This window comes from Vipera ursinii (assembly GCF_947247035.1).
Source record: "Vipera ursinii genome assembly, chromosome: 1".
NCBI lineage: Eukaryota > Metazoa > Chordata > Lepidosauria > Squamata > Viperidae > Vipera > Vipera ursinii.
In genome coordinates this window covers 179,410,223-179,426,299 of record NC_139512.1, presented here as the reverse complement: position 1 = coordinate 179,426,299, position 16,077 = coordinate 179,410,223, and the positions used below count along the sequence as shown (strand labels likewise).

Below are 16,077 nucleotides of genomic sequence, written 5' to 3'. Positions count from 1 at the left end.
GCTGAGCTCCACCACATGTTTATTGGATCCGTGCCCTTCCTGGCTGGTCTATGCAGCTAGGGAGAGGACACGAGGCTGGCTCCAGGCGGTTATATCTGCCTCTTTGAGTGAGGGTTATTTCCCCACCGTCTTGAAGGAGGCGGAGGTGAGACCTCTCCTCAAGAAGCCTGCCTTGGACCCAGCTGTATTGAACAACTTTCGTCCAGTCTCCAACCTTCGCTTTCTTGCGAAGGTTGTTGAGAGTGTGGTGGCGCATCAGCTCCCCCTGGTCCTGGATGAAGCGGATTATCTGGACCCTTACCAATCGGGTTTCAGGCCCGGGTACAGCACAGAGACGGCATTGGTCGCTCTGGTGAATGATCTCTGGAGGGCTCGGGATAGGGGATATTCCTCTGTCCTAGTCCTATTAGACCTCTCGGCGGCTTTCGATACCATCGACCATGGTATCTTGCTGCGGCGTCTCAGGGGATTGGGAGTGGGAGGCACAGTTCTTCAGTGGTTCTCCTCCTATCTCCTGGGACGCTCGCAGTCGGTGTTGGCAGGGGGGCAGAGATCGGCCCCTAGGTCTCTCGTTTGTGGAGTTCCTCAGGGGTCGGTTTTCTCGCCTCTCCTGTTCAACATCTACATGAAACCGCTGGGTGAGATCATTCGTGGTTTTGGAGTTGGGTATCATCAATATGCCGATGATACCCAACTTTTCATTTCAACCCCAAACCACCCCAGTGATGCCCTCGCTGTGATGTCCCGTTGCCTGGAGGCGGTTCGGGTCTGGATGGGGAGGAACAGACTTCAACTCAACCCTGACAAGACTGAGTGGCTGTACATTCCGGCATCCCGGGACATTCAAAATGTTCCATCGCTTTCTATGGGGGGTGAGCTCTTACCCCCCATGGATAGGGCTCGCAACTTGGGAGTCCTCCTAGATTCACGACTTACCCTGGAAGACCATATAGTGACCGTGGCTAGGGGGGCTTTCGCCCAGGTTCGCCTGGTGCGCCAGTTGCGGCCCTATCTGGACCGGGATGCCCTGTGTACGGTCACTCATGCGCTCGTGACCTCTCGCCTAGACTATTGTAATGCTCTCTACATGGGGCTTCCCTTGAAGACCACTCGGAGGCTCCAACTGGTACAGAATGCGACCGCGAGAGTTGTCTTGGGAGTTTCCCGGTACTCCCATGTTACAACTTTGCTCCGCAAGCTGCATTGGTTACCAGTTGTCTTCCGGGTGAGGTTCAAGGTCTTGGTTATGATCTTTAAGTCCTTACATGGCATGGGTCCGGGATACCTCGAGGACCACCTGCTGCCGGTGTCAACTCCCCTCCGCCCTGTGCGTGCCCACAGAGAGGACCTCCTCAGGGTGCCTCCGGTCAGGGAATGTTGACTGGTGGCCCCCAGGGGGAGGGCCTTCTCTGTGGGTGCTCCGGCATTATGGAACCAACTGCCGGTTGAGCTCCGGATGGCATCGGACCTCCGATCCTTCCGTCGCAGGTTGAAGACCCACTTGTTTGAGTTAGCTGGTCTGGCCTGATGGGGAATATGGGTTTTTAATTGGTTTTTATTATTTATTATTGCTGTATTTTAATTGGGCATGGTTTAATTCTCTTTTAATTTTTGTATAGCTATTTATATATGCCCTGTGAACCGCCCTGAGTCCCTAGGGAGAAGGGCGGTATAGAAATCGAATAAATGAAATGAAATGAAATGAAATGAAATACACGTGTCCCAGGATAATGTTGCAAGATCCAGTCTGAGTCAGCCAATGGGACCAGAGGTTTAGCCTTCTGAGCTTTCAGATTCATGCTGAAGACCCTAACTGATTGGTAGCCTCACATTGCAATGAACAAGGACATACATTCAATTTTTCAGCTACTAAGATTGTTGGATGAGCAGGCACAAAAATAGCCAGGAAAGTGATTGAAGCTTGGGAAATGGGCCCCTTTTTAGTCAACAGATATGCTGATTTACCACCAGCTTATCAAGTAGGTGAGGGCTTGGTAGCACAAGGAAACAACAGCCAATGACTTAATAGCTAGCCATTACCACCCCAATGAACACCTAAGAAACCACACAAAACAGGCACCATATAAATACAACACAGAGAATAGCCCAAAGCACACACTTTGCTACAGAACTTCCCTGAGGATGGAATCTGAAAGCTCAGAAGATTAAACCTCTGGTCCCAGGAGACCAGCCCACATTAGAGCTAAAGTTTATTCTGAGTAACTTTGATACATTTAATAACAGAATACAGAGTTAGAAGGGAGGTCTTCTAATCCAGCCCTCTGCTGAAGCAGGAAATCCTATACCATTACACACAAATGGCTGGATATTTTGAATGAAGTCATTGAAAGCTTATAAGGCCATTCCTGTATAGTGTTTCTCTGAAAGCAAGACCTAACTTTATATAGGGCAAAATAATTCATACAGGTAGTCCTCAACTTATAACCATTCGATTGAAGTTACAGTGACAATGAATTTTAGATTTTGCTTCTTTCTTATTTGAGAAATAAATAAGTTTAAAATGTCTACCTATTTGAAAAATGAAAAGGCATTAGTAACCGGAAGTATACTTGGAATTACATTCTGAAAGAAAAAAGTGCATTTATTATGCCACTATAGCTTTTTAACTGGATAATATTTAAAATGAACTTTGTGAAAAAAAATCTTTTGCAGAATTTGCTGGTTTTATCATTTCTACATTAATTGCCACTTGGGGTCTATATTCCAATTTGTATTTTCTAGTCGTGTTATATTATTTATAAAATTTGTCAGGCCACCCACCTTGGTGGTACTAGGTACTTCATAACACAAAAATGGAAAACACAATATATCAGTTTTTTAAAAAGTACTGCAGTGTAATTGAGACCTTTGAGACTGTCATACAGTCAAAATGTCATCCACACCAGGTTCAGTTTACAATTTGGCCTCAATTCTCAGGGGAAAAGCCAAGCCAAGGCTTTAATAAAGGCTAACCAAGACAGGACCATCTGGATGTTATTTGATTTTATGTCGCATTATTTTTAGTATATTGTACATTAACATGCATACTTCAGTGGAATGCTGGATTGCAAGTAAATAATTTGCCCCTAGAATAGTAAGGCGAGTTTGCTAAGGAGTAAACAAAGACTGTGAAAAGAGAACAGTATAAGTAATTTCACATTATATCTCTTTGTGGCTAAAAATGTCTACATCAGCTAAAAATGTCTACCTTTCCAGCTCGACAGCCCGTCCCAGCGCAGAGGGGGGTCATGAATGGCAAGTGCATCTGTGTGCATGCACCTCCATTTGTGTGAATGGTGCACTCGTATGACCACTACTCGCGTGAATGGAATTTGACGCTCCACTCCCACAAACAGCAGGCAAGCACAGCCAGCACAGTGGGGCCATGTGAGTGGCAGGCGCAGACGTGCTCACATATCTCCATTTGTGCATACATGAGCACAAGCATCCTCTGCTCGCATGAATGGAGATTTGTACTCCTCACATGAGAGGCAGACAACCACGCATATATGCGTGAACTGAGGGCACTTGTGCTCATGTGCAAAGCTCCACTCGCGCAAGCGGAGGGTGTTTGCACTCATAAGTGAAGATCCACTCAAGAGAGTGGCAGCCACTTGTGCTCACACAAATGCTCCACTCCCGTAGGTCCGTTTCAAACAGGCCAAGGCCCAGTAGTGGTAGCAGCCCGGTGGTTGGGGACCCCGGTCTACACTACTATCTTTGTGGAAAAGTATGAGGATACCTGATAGGATGGAGAGGGAAGGAGAAGAGCTTGCATTCATGGAAGAAAAATATATACTAGTACAATTAAGAAAAAATAATTCAGATAAATTTTTAAATCAAAAGATGAGTAGAAATCATAAATCTATATATAATATAGACTTATATATGGATCTGTTAATAAAGCAGAGACATCACCCTGCCAACAAAAGTGCATATAGTCAAGGCTATGGTCTTCCCAGTTGCAATGTATGGCTGTGAAAGTTGGACCATAAGAAAGACTGAGCAATGAAGAATTGAGGCATTTGAACTATGCTGCTGGAGAAGACTCCTACAAGTCCCTTGGACTACAAGGCGATCAAACCGGTCAGTCCTAGAGGAGACCAACCCTGACTGCTCTTTAGAAGGCCAGATCCTGAAGTTGAAGCTCAAATACTTTGGCTACCTAATGAGAAGGAAGGACTCGCTGGAGAAGAGCCTAATGCTGGGAAAGATTGAGGGCAAGAGAAGAAGTGGACGACAGAGAATGAGGTGGCTGGATGGAGTCACTGAAGCAGTAGGTACGAGCTTAAATGGACTCCAGAAGATGGTAGAGGACAGGAAGGCCTGGGGGAACGTTGTCCATGGGGTCGCGATGGGTTGGACACGACTTCGCAACTAACAACAACAACAATACTCATTTTGAAAGGAAAAAACTTCAAGTCAAAATTATATTAACATTTAGAACTTATTACTGAATATCACTGATAAATATAGGTTCTTTTTACTTCTGTAAGTTCTTTTTAAATGTCAGTTGATTCAAAATAACTTTATCTAAATGTTATCGTTATAAGTGCCTTTGCTTCTTGCCAACACAGGAATATCATGCAACAAAAAGTTGTTGTGAAGAAATCAGAGTTCAGATGTTAAAGAACGATAATCTCCACTCAAAATGATTTTGGATACACTGCCAGTTGGAGAAAGCCTCTGGCTGAGAAATCTGTATGGATTAGGTGAGTCAAAATAAACTCATATGAAGTTGAAAATATTATCCTAGGAAGAGGATGGAGAGCTCAGCTGCCTGCATGAAAGGTGGCCCATCCATTTCTATGTGATGACCATTTTTACCTTTGTAATCTTTTGCCTGCACCCCAGCTTCTTAAAGTGCTGCCTCTATTTCCATTTGGTTCACTTCCACCTTGAGAAAATCTGCATGATTGTTCTGAAGTCTAGAAATGCCACCCAGCCTCTTCTCTTCCTCTTCATCAGCCTCTTCCTGAGCCCACTGGGGCATGCAGTCATGTTCAGAGTTGCTCCTAACATACCCAGGCAAATGTATATGGGCATCGTTCTGCCCTGTGCCATTCCTGCACGCCTTGCTGGAAACCAGCCTCATGCGGGAGTTGACACCCATCTGAGCCTGGCTGCTGGTGCTCTGGGTCATGTTAGTGAGGACAGAACCACAGTGAGAATTCCCACAAGGAACAGTCCTCTTCCAGTCTGTGGCCAAGTTCCATTTAGCCCATGTCTTCTTGAGCTCAGCTTGTACCTAAGGAAATAGAAAATGTCCAGATCATAATGCCAGGAAGAAGCCAATGTTTTGAAGAGCTCACCTTCACTTAGAATTAAGCTTTTCCTTTAATAGTATATTTATAACTGAATATACTATACTCTTCCACAGGAATTTATAGTTTGCCATGTAGCACACTGTTTAAAGGTATTGAATTGGGACTAAGGAAATCGAGATTCAGGTTTTCCCTCAATCAAAACATTATCTGGATGATCTTAGACCAGTTACTATCACTTGGCCAATAATCCCACAGAGTTATTGTTGTGGAAGAGGGCTATCCCTACAGTATATATTTACTGACCATGTCTGTAGAGGAAAGATGGGATAAGAATAGAATAGAATAGAATAGAATAGAATAGAATAGAATAGAATAGAATAGAATAGAATAGAATAGAATAGAATAGAATAGAATAGAATAGAATAGAATAGGAATCAGAGCTGGAAGGGACCTTGGAGGTCTTCTAGTCCAGCCCCCTGCTCAAGCAGGAGAACCTTACCATCTCAGACAAGTGACTGTCTAGCCTCTTCTTAAAAATCTCCAGTGATGGAGCACCCATAATTTCTGAAGGCAAGCTGTTGCAGTTGGTTAATTGTCCTCACTGTCAGGAAGTTTCTCCTTAATTCCATGTTACTTCTCTCTTTGATCAGTTTCCAACCATTGTTCTTGTCCTGCCTTCTGGTGCTTTGGTGAATAACATGACCCCCTCTTCTTTGTGGCAGCCCCTCAAAAATTGAATACTGCTATCATGTCTCCCCTATTTTTTCTTTTCTTTAGACTAGCCAAAACCAAGTCCTGCAGCCATTCTTCGTATGTTTTAATCTCCAGGCCTTTGATCATCTTAGTTGCTCTTCTCTGAATTTTTCCAAACTCTCAACATTTTTTGTGATATGGTAATTAAAATTGGCTAAAGTATTCCAGGTGTGGTCTTACTAGGGTTTTATAAAGCAGTACTAATACTTTGCGTGATCTTGATTCTATGCCTGTTTATTCAACCCAGGATTGTGTTAGCTTTTTTCGCTGCTGCTGCACACTGCTGGCTCATAGTCAAGTGATCGTCCACTAGGACTCCAAGGTCCCTCTCACAGTTACTGTCTTTAAGCTAGGTGTCACCTAATCTGTACTTGTACCTTTGATTTTTCCTGCCTAAATGTAAATCTTTGCTTTTCTCCACATTGAAACTCATTTTGTTGGATAGGGCCCATTGTTCAAACTTATAATAAATATAATTAAAAATAAGTAGTAGGTAGTGAGTAGGGGACTATGGCTAAAAGGAAATGGAGCAGCAGTAGTACAGCATATATCATGGGAAAAGAAGAAGTCACTAAGAGCACAAGCTTTGGTGATAGAATTAGTTTCAATTCTATCCCTATTATCATAAGGTTTAAGCAAAACAAGAGATGTTCCAGAATAAAAGTTACATGTGTATACTGGTTCTAGTGACTGTGAAAAATTACAAGTCTTCAAAATAATATTTTTTTGTATTCTGTGCAAATACTATGATTGATACGTAATGTATTAGTCAGGCCTCTCAACTTCCCTTCTATGCCAAAAATAAATCTGAAGAGATAATGAGCCAAGTATATTAAAAGTGAGAGCTGAATCATAAGCAAGGTTCCGATGCATACTTTTGCTTCCCACTTATTATTACACTTGACCATTCAGTTAAGATGGACATCATTCACCTTTTATTACTTTTTTTTTTGGAAAGCAGGATCCAATAGTACCTGATTTACAAACCATGCTATCACATTCCATGGCAACGTTTCATTGGGTATATAATCATAAATAAACGCTAAGAGTCAGGGCAACCCATATAATCTCTCTCTCATGCAGAGAAAGTTCCAGTTGACATTAATCAAATATAGCTTGAGCTATGTAACTTTGTAACTAACAAATCCCATTGATTTAAATAAATCTACTCTAAGCATGAATAAATTTGGATTTAATACAGTTATTGAAACCTATTCTGAACCTGTAACTATTTAGCAACCTAGAGTTAAGGAGAAACTTCCTAACAGTGAAAGCAACTGATGGAACAGCCTTTCCCTTCAGAGGTTGTGGGTTCTTCATCACTGGAGGCTTTTAAGAAGAGACTGGACAGCCACTTATCTGAAGTGGTATAGAGAGTTTCCTGCTTAAGCAGGGATTAGAGTAGAAGATCTTCAACGTCCCTTCCTACTTTATTCTGTAACTAAATCTATTTTGTTCTAACCCACCCACCCCCTTTCTTTGCACCTGAAAAATAAATTATGAATTAAATTGTGCAGGTTCTTTGATATTTCCCTTTTCCTTTTCTTTCAATCATTAGCTCTTTGATCTTAATCAACATAAATATGCAATGCATATTTTTGGGGTTCAGCAGTCTCAATTTGACAGTAAATTCAATCTACTATACATCCCAGCCACTCTGCTAGATAAGAAAGGATAGCTAGCCACAAGCAGAGATAGTTTTCCATGCACATCCCTTGAAATAAAGAGGCACAGATGAGTTTTCTCCATAAAGGAGAAAAGACTGTTGGGAGAGTGCAACATGAGGAGCTGGAGGAGAGGAGTATAAGAACTCCACCTGAGAGAGACAGAGGGGAAACCCATGGCATCCATTTGCATGACTATGAAAATACATACATACACACACACACACACCACCAACTGCACACCTATTACCCACTAGAAACTTACCTCTCCATTACAGTAACAATAGATGATAGAGACAAAAAAGCCCTGGAAGAATTGAGAATAAGAATTTACAAAGGAACATAATTATCATTACCTTGAAACATAAACTAAATCTATACCTATAGCATGGGCCCAATTTATTGTAACAGGATTAGGGTTAGAGTTAAGGTTAATATTGTTATAACGACTAAAGAATCTGAATTATGAGTATCATTAAGCATTAGGTTTATTGTATAAATTATAGGAAAGTTATAACTAGGGTGAGTGTTAAAGTTGATGGTTAATATTGTTAATATTGACAGCAGGGTTATGTTACAGTTGGGCTTTAGTGCTAGGTTTGTATAAGGTTTAAGGCTTAGTATTAGTTTTCATGGTTAATGTTAGCATTAGGGTTGAATTAAGATTAGGTTTGGCTCAGGTGGGAGCTAAGATGAGGTAGATCGGATTAAATAGTTTTGGTTGGTTTAGATTTAGTGCTAGATTTGTTGTGTATAGTTAGAGCAATATTGGGATTAAGGTTAGCCAAACTAATGCTAACACCAAACTAATGCTAACAAAATCTAGGGTTATTAGGGTTACATTAGTATTACAGCTTGGCAAGTTTTAAAACAGGGGTGTCAAACTGCCGGCCCGCAGGTCGGATGCATCATGCCAAAACTGTGCCCACCCCATTGCCAGCAGTGAGAAAAAAAAGTCACAATAAGTCATGACACGTCACATGATGCTGCGAGTTTGACACCCTTGGTTTAAAGCCATGCTAAATTAAGGGTTTGATAAAATAGGTGTTAGGGTTCATGTTTACTATTAGCAGTAGAGTTTTAAGATTAGTTCTGCTGTTAGCGTTAGATAGTTTTAAGATTAATTTAGTAATATAATTAAAATAATAGTAATATATTATAGTAATATAATTAAAATTTATAATATAAATTTAACATTTTCATTGTGTAGGTAATAGAGTCCCATCATCCTGTCTGGGTGGGTTTTATTTTATTTTTAAATGTATAATGATCAAACATTAATAAAAAGGGTTTGTAAGAGATCTAAGATTGGTTTTGGCATCTGGGGAAACCAAACTCAATAAATTTTGTAGTATAATGCAAGCACATAATCTCATTCTTCTAAAAAAGAATTTGTACAATATTTGCCATGTGTTACTAGGAGTTCTGAGATTTGTTTAAAACCACAGCAAGAATATAGCTTCATCTGTGAGAGGTATTTTCATACCATTCTTTCATTCTAGAAATAATTTTACATTGTTCTTCAATGATCAGGTTATGCAATGAAAAAAGTGTAGAGGAAACAGAAGAAGAGATTCTGAAATGTTATAAAATAGATTTCGTTTCAAAGTTAATTCAATTTGCAGATTTGATGGAACAGGATTGTCATATTTTTATTCATGCAACAGAGATTAGAAGGCATTAAATTTTATGGCATGATCACTGTGCTGAAGCTGCATTTCATTTGCTTTGCTCCAAGGACTATCTCCAAGGACTTTATATCATAAAGTAGGCTCAGAGCTTCATCTTTAATGCAAAAGATTTTAAGTGCAAATACTGTTAAAGTAGAAGAAAAGGGTTTTACAAAAGAAACTCCACCAATAAATATTTTTTCAGGGCTCTCTGGTGCCAATCCTTTAAGAAAACAACAGAAGGATATTGTGGAGCTTTAGAAGCAAACAGATTTCTTATGACATGGGATTTGAGATCTACAATCAATTTTGCTACAAATACATACCAACTCCTGTGATCAAACTGAAAGATCAAAAGCTAGCTACTGTACATCTGGAGAATTATGGGAAAGCTGGGGCTTCTTCAACTGAAAAGAGGAATAAGAAGTCCTTGGAATCATCTCTGTTCCTAGTCTTGTGTGTGCAGACTAAATTGCATGCTTACAATATAAGTATTATTTGCTTTTCAATTATGCAATTCCTATTCATTAGGTAACTCTTGCCCTGCAGCAAGCAATATGGCAATGTGGCCCTGGTTTTGTATCTGAACATCTGAGTAGTTCATAAATGATAAGGTAGTACCATGGCACCAGACCTGGAATGAATTGAAGAAGAGTTCACAGTGCATCCGGATCTCCCAGCCTAACCCAGTGAATGTGTGAGGTAGGCACACAAAGACAATGTAATGCACACCAAAGACGAGGATCAGAATTAAAGTGGATTTTGCTAGTTTTCTGGAAGAAAGTTAAGAGAAGTTATAATTATGAGACTGCCACACGCTGCATAAGATGAACATGATATAAATTGCAATCTTATACATTCAAAGCTTCTTAGCTGTCAAGGGTATTTGCCAAAAGGGAATGTATGTATAAGTTTGGACAAACCAGAGTGACTCATGTGGAAGCTCTATCTGAGGTCCCCAACTTTTTTTTTTTATAATTTAAAAAGTTTTACAATACATTTTGACTTTAATCCCCCCCTCCCCCACCCCTATCCCTCTCCCCCACTCCCTCCTCCCCCCCCCCCGACTTCCCAGAGCTAAATACAGGGCATAAAATCAAAAAACAAACATAAACACCCCTATATTATCAACAATAAAGTATAAATTCTATCTCTCTCTAGCTCATATAGCTCAAATAGCTCACCTGCTATTTGCATTCTCCCACCTTTCTCTAATTTCCAAACAAATTCTCAGTTACGCACCAAAAGCGCTTATCTCTGTTAATCTTAATAATCTCCAACCAAACTAAACTATAATCTAAAATAGTTCTTGCGTGTATCATGCCAAATGTCTCACAGTTCCAAATCATCCTTAAGTTCAAATAAAAGTTCAAATAAAAAGAGTATATATATAAAAAAAAATTTTTAAGCAATCTCTAAGACAACTTGTTATTAATTAGGTGCTTACATACCCACTCTTAGTTCAACACATACTTTAAGTCCATAACCCTAATATACTTTTCTAGCAAGCAAATAACATCAATCTTAAATTATATAAAATATTAAAAAAAAACTTTCTTTCTCCTCTATAATAATTTTACTCCATTGACATTCTAATCTAAAAATTTAATCAACAATCTTAACGCCCCAAAACTTTTGGAGCACCTCTGTCATGACCCCCAAAACTTCTTTAGACCGCTCTCCTCCTACATCTTCATTGTAAGCACACTTTGAAGATTCCATAACTTTCCGCTGGTCTTGCCCTTGCTCTCGTCTCGCTCTTCTTAGGGCGGCACGCGTCATCTTCTGGCCTCCTGCAGCAACCGATGAGACTGTAGCTTGATCCCCTCCACCACCATTGTGCTCTGTCTGTCTGTCTGCAACATCTTGAAACTTTCCCACACCGTGTCCTTTTGCAGCTTCCAAAAATGATAGGGGGGTTGCTTTTAACACATTACTATAAAAATCACGTGCCTGAGCCACAGTAACCAAACAATGTCTTTTACCTTCGTGCGTTGTCACCAACCCAACTGGGATCTCCCATCTGAACTTACCGGTAATATCACGTTTCTTAAGTTCCTGTACTAGAAATGCGAAATCTTTCCTTCTCCTTAGGATCTTCGGAGGAATCTCTTTTAAAACCAAAACTTCTTGCTCAGCCACTACCAAATTAGTATCATAAGCATATGTCCCCAACTTTTTTTGGGCTTTACAGACCAGTGGGGGAGGGGGAGAGATAAGGGGGATGGTTTCTCGTACATGGTGGGCAAATGGGTGCACATGTGCAACTCATTTGCAAGAGCACCGGGCATGTGCACCTGCTGCTCACACAGGAGTGTGCGAGGGCTTGCACCTCCCACTTCCACAGCTCAGTTCTGAAAGGCTCAAGGCCTGGTAGTGGACCATGGCCCAGGGGTTGGGGACCCCTGCTCTACCTGAAATATTTAACGATTTCACTCAAGGCCTAGAAGTCCGTATAGGTTGGCCTGGTTAAACCACAGACCAAAGATATCCTATTCTTCATTTTGATGCTGGAGAGAATATTTCTGGAGTTGTTTGTTAGGATGCTTGTCATTCTTCCTATTGGTTTAATCTCATGACTATCTTTTCCTGTACAGTACATATACTCTTTGTTGCAGAATTGAAACAAGAGTAGCAATTTATCATTCAGAACGTTGCTGCTTATTTTGCTTTAGCTTTTATTTTGATTATCAGATAAACATAGTTAAATATGGCTTATATCATTGCTTCACATTTTTTTTCTCTAAGGATAATTGGTTTTCAGCATGAAACTTGGTAAAGCATATTTATCCATCCATCCCTGCAATATCTGGCTTTAATTAACTTGATAGCAAGACTGAACAACACACCCGAAGGCTTCTAGTTTTAATTGGGCGCTCCAGTTTACAAAGCTTGGTGAACTACAAAAACACATTTTATAAAAGCATAGCATGTCAGCAGCTTATCCTGGGTGAATATTAATTTGATCTTTTTATTTCTATTTGTGTGCAGGGAGTGTGTGTGGGAGGAATGTCTTGGTCTACTGTTTTCAACCTGGTTGTGAATTGCGATTTGACAAACAGATCTTAATAGTTACATGAGAGGACTTAAAATATTTGGAAACCTTATTATGAAATAGATTTACAATCTGTCTGCATCTCATCTATATGCATTTCTGTATCTGTGAAGTTACATATTTAAAATTCTTACTAGCTGCTTTCAAGTTGGTCAAGAGACACAGCATGCCAGGGTATTGTAACAATAAATTTTAGATGTCTTCATCATCTCTTTTGAGTAGCAATCCCTTTTCCACAAGATATCTGAATTTTATATATGTGTGTGTGTGTGTGTGTGTGTGTGTGTGTGTGTTAAGTATTTATCAAGTCTTTTGAATACCTTGCTAGTTAAATCATATATATATATATATATATATATATATATATATATATATATATATATATATATATATATATATATATATATATATAAATTAATCCTCCTATACTTTGAGCTCATTATATATAGTCCAGCCATCTGAGAAAGTAGGGAAATTATTGTCTTTGCCTTTTTTATATACAACCAGTCCTTCAGGAGTCTAACTTGGCTTTTTTCCAGGCAAAAGATAACCAAGATATTTCCAAATAACAAGACTTCTTCATTACAAGTAAAAAAAAACATTCTGTCTGACCAAGTCAGTTCTAGTAGAGACTGCTTCTAAAAATACACCATACCTATATTGCTTTCTGACATTGTAGCCAACAGCATTCGTTTCCCAAATTTTTGTGGCCAGCACCCGTACAGTATTCAGGAAGAGGACAAAGTTCAGCTGTAAAACAGAATTGTTTTATTCCATCATCTTTTAGAGGTATGTTTTGGAATGTTTTGAGGAGGTATTTCAACATTTTCTTACATCTGGAACATAATATTGTCAAGATGACCAGGCGGCAAGATGACTAGTATAAAAAGTCCAGAATCTGTATCTAGTAACTTCCAATATTAGTATCCTACCTGTCTAGGAAGCTCTTCAATTTTGATCTAGGCTGTTGCACAGCTTCTGAGAAGCTAGTTGAAAAACACATGACTCTGCAAAGTTTTGAATAAAAGTGGCCAAGATAGTGACAGCCACATTTATTTAACTGCTTCCTAGACTAGCTCCTTTATTAAATCTCTGATCTCTATATTAAATAATAAATAGTCTCATAATTGCCAAAATGCCACTTTTCTGAACTTCACACTGAAAACTGTAAGGGAGCAAAGCTAGAACGGTCTTTTCCATTATGAAAAAATAAATGAAGCATCACTGGATTGGAGCAGGGTAGAAAAACCAGTATATTTACAATTCCATTTGCAACTAATTGCAGGAAAGCAACGCCAACCGTGTTGAGTTACCCTGCTGTCTTAAGTGAGCCAGAGCAGGAACTGGCACACAGGGGTTGGAATGGGACAACTCACCATGGCCAACTCACCATGGGACAACTCGCTGCAGCAATGACTCAAGAGAGGGACAAACAGAATTGCAGCTCACCCTAGCCTTGAGCACTTCTAACTTTTGAAGGTTCAAACATAAAGCAAGACAAGGCTTGCTGCAATTCACTTGTCCCTCTCTCACGTTATCCCGCGCTGAGTTGTCTTGGGATGAAACGACCAGGGTGAATCAGCCAGGGCAAGTTGGCTCTCGCAAGTTGGCCACAGCGAGTTGTCCTAGAGGGGTGATGGTGAAGCAGGATTCATCCCAAGAGATGCACCAGCAATGTGTGTGCCCAACAAAGTAATGCTCCTTGCACCTTAAAGTACAGAATAAGACTTTAAGAAATACAACATATTTTAACTGCATCTTTTACTTTTCTTAAAAGAGGAAATGTATTTTTATCTTTCAACAGGCAATTTAAAGTGGCAGCTTTAAAAGGATGTGCAGTTCAGTGTTGAAATAATTCAAGCAGCTCAAAAGAATAAAAAGCAGTGCAATAACTCGGCATGTATGCCAGAGGAGGAGTGTTTTGCTCTCACATATCAAAAGCAGTCACAGCATCTCACTCCTGACTTTGACATAAAATGTCATCTCCTGTTCTATAAAGTACAACAAAAAAGCATCAATTAAAGTGATTGCTCAACTCTTTTCCAGCCAGAATGCTTTCTTGCACAGGGACAAACCTGTCCAGGGGTATGGAAAAGGAATTATCAAATGAGAGCAAGCTCCTGGATTAAAAAAAACTCCCAGCAATACTGTAGTTGGGGAAACATCTGATTGTAATAAAGCTACAGTTTCAAGCCACTCTCTTCTCCTTTCCATTAAAAGACTGGAAAAAGAGAAAGAACCTTCAGACTTTCTTTGACAGTAAGAACATAGAAAAGTATCTTTAAGGGAAGTCAGATATTCTCACTCAGAATTGTTGTCTGCCTGCTAATGGAGATAATGTGGGATAGTGTCAAAAGCCTGGTGGTCTCTCATAGTCATTAGAAGAGGGTAGAAATGCTAATCTCATTTTATACATAACATTATTTTGCAATTGTCTAAAGATAAATACTAGGGTTATTGTAACTGATCTGCATTTTCTATATCTCTTTGCTACAATCCAGCATTTTGCAGATACTAATATATTATACAACCATGTTCAATGTTTTATACACACAAACACAAACAAACACACACACACAAGTAATCTTACCCCAATAGCTGCTAAAATTGGAGTTTGGTATATCCATTTTATATTTCCAGCATTAAGCTCCCAGCATCTGTGAAATCAAGAAGCTATTTTTAATAAACAGAGTAAAAATGAACAGTCTCAATGTATATTCATTTTCTATTAGATTCATTCTGCAGAGTGTACAGAATAAATTTCAGAATTTTAAAAAGAATTTTGTGTTCATTCAACTGTAATAAACCAAGGCAAGTTTCTGGGAAAAGAAGAATACATAAATATGTCAAGTCCCATCTTTACTGTGAATCTGGGAAAAATAAGAAAACCAAGGTGCAATTTTCAGAAATAGTAAAATAATAAACACTTTTTCTTAGTTGGACTAGTTTTGGGATGGAAGGTGGAGGGTTCAAATATCGGAAAGGCCAGCTAAAGTCTGAAAAAAAATATGTGTGGATGAATGTGTGCCTGTAGGGGGAGGCTTTACAGTTTCATTCTGATCCCATTCACCTTATATCTGTTTTTAGGGCTAGTTGTTCGTTTTACTTATTAGAATTGGCTGTGGTAAAATAAAAAGAGAAGTGGCATCCAGTAGCTTACATGTGGCTTAAAACAGAATTAAAAAATTACTATTATAAACCGAAACTAGAATACACTTGCTTGAAAGATAAAGAATGTAAAAAGTCCAGGGGAATTTAAAAAAAACAACACCCTCCTGTTGTTGCTAAAATAGCCCGGTAAGCCTTTCTATGTTGGATATCCAATAGGGCAAAATATTGTAACCATCAAGGCACTTTCCCTCTTTGTCCTCTGCCTCGGTTCTTCTGTTGGGGTTTTTACGGTATTGACTGTACTCCAGTGTTCAGGGCCTGCCCAGCCAGCTGTGAGAGGAGGCCACCAAAGAAGTCTGGGACCTGAACATTCCAAGAGATTCAAAGAGGGCCATCAGCTCTAACTCAGAAATGAACCGGGTAAAAAAAAAGAACAAATGATTTAAATTTTTATTTTATTTTATTTTTTTATTACATTTATATCCCGCCCTTCTCCGAAGGCTCAGGGCGGCTTACAGGCTTAGCAGTGGAATTTACTTCCTTTAGATCAGACATGT

General features: G+C 39.6%; 1 protein-coding gene across 5 annotated transcripts in view; it reads right to left on the bottom strand.

Moving 5' to 3' along the window:
- The window catches only part of PTH2R (parathyroid hormone 2 receptor), a 71,041-nt gene that overhangs the window by 12,351 nt on the left and 42,613 nt on the right, over nt 1–16,077 (bottom strand). For 3 of the 5 annotated variants that reach the window (XM_083354605.1, XM_083354606.1, XM_083354607.1), the window contains exons 9-13: nt 15,000–15,066; nt 13,065–13,159; nt 9,989–10,127; nt 7,950–7,991; nt 4,428–5,248 (exon numbers count right to left, since the gene is read on the bottom strand). In XM_083354605.1, the coding sequence (XP_083210731.1) occupies nt 4,859–5,248; nt 7,950–7,991; nt 9,989–10,127; nt 13,065–13,159; nt 15,000–15,066 (733 nt within the window). In that variant the 3' untranslated portion in view covers nt 4,428–4,858. Of the gene's footprint in view, nt 1–4,427; nt 5,249–7,949; nt 7,992–9,988; nt 10,128–13,064; nt 13,160–14,999; nt 15,067–16,077 lie in introns of those variants that run through there. The other 2 variants (XR_014491451.1, XR_014491452.1) reach the window with 1 other exon arrangement.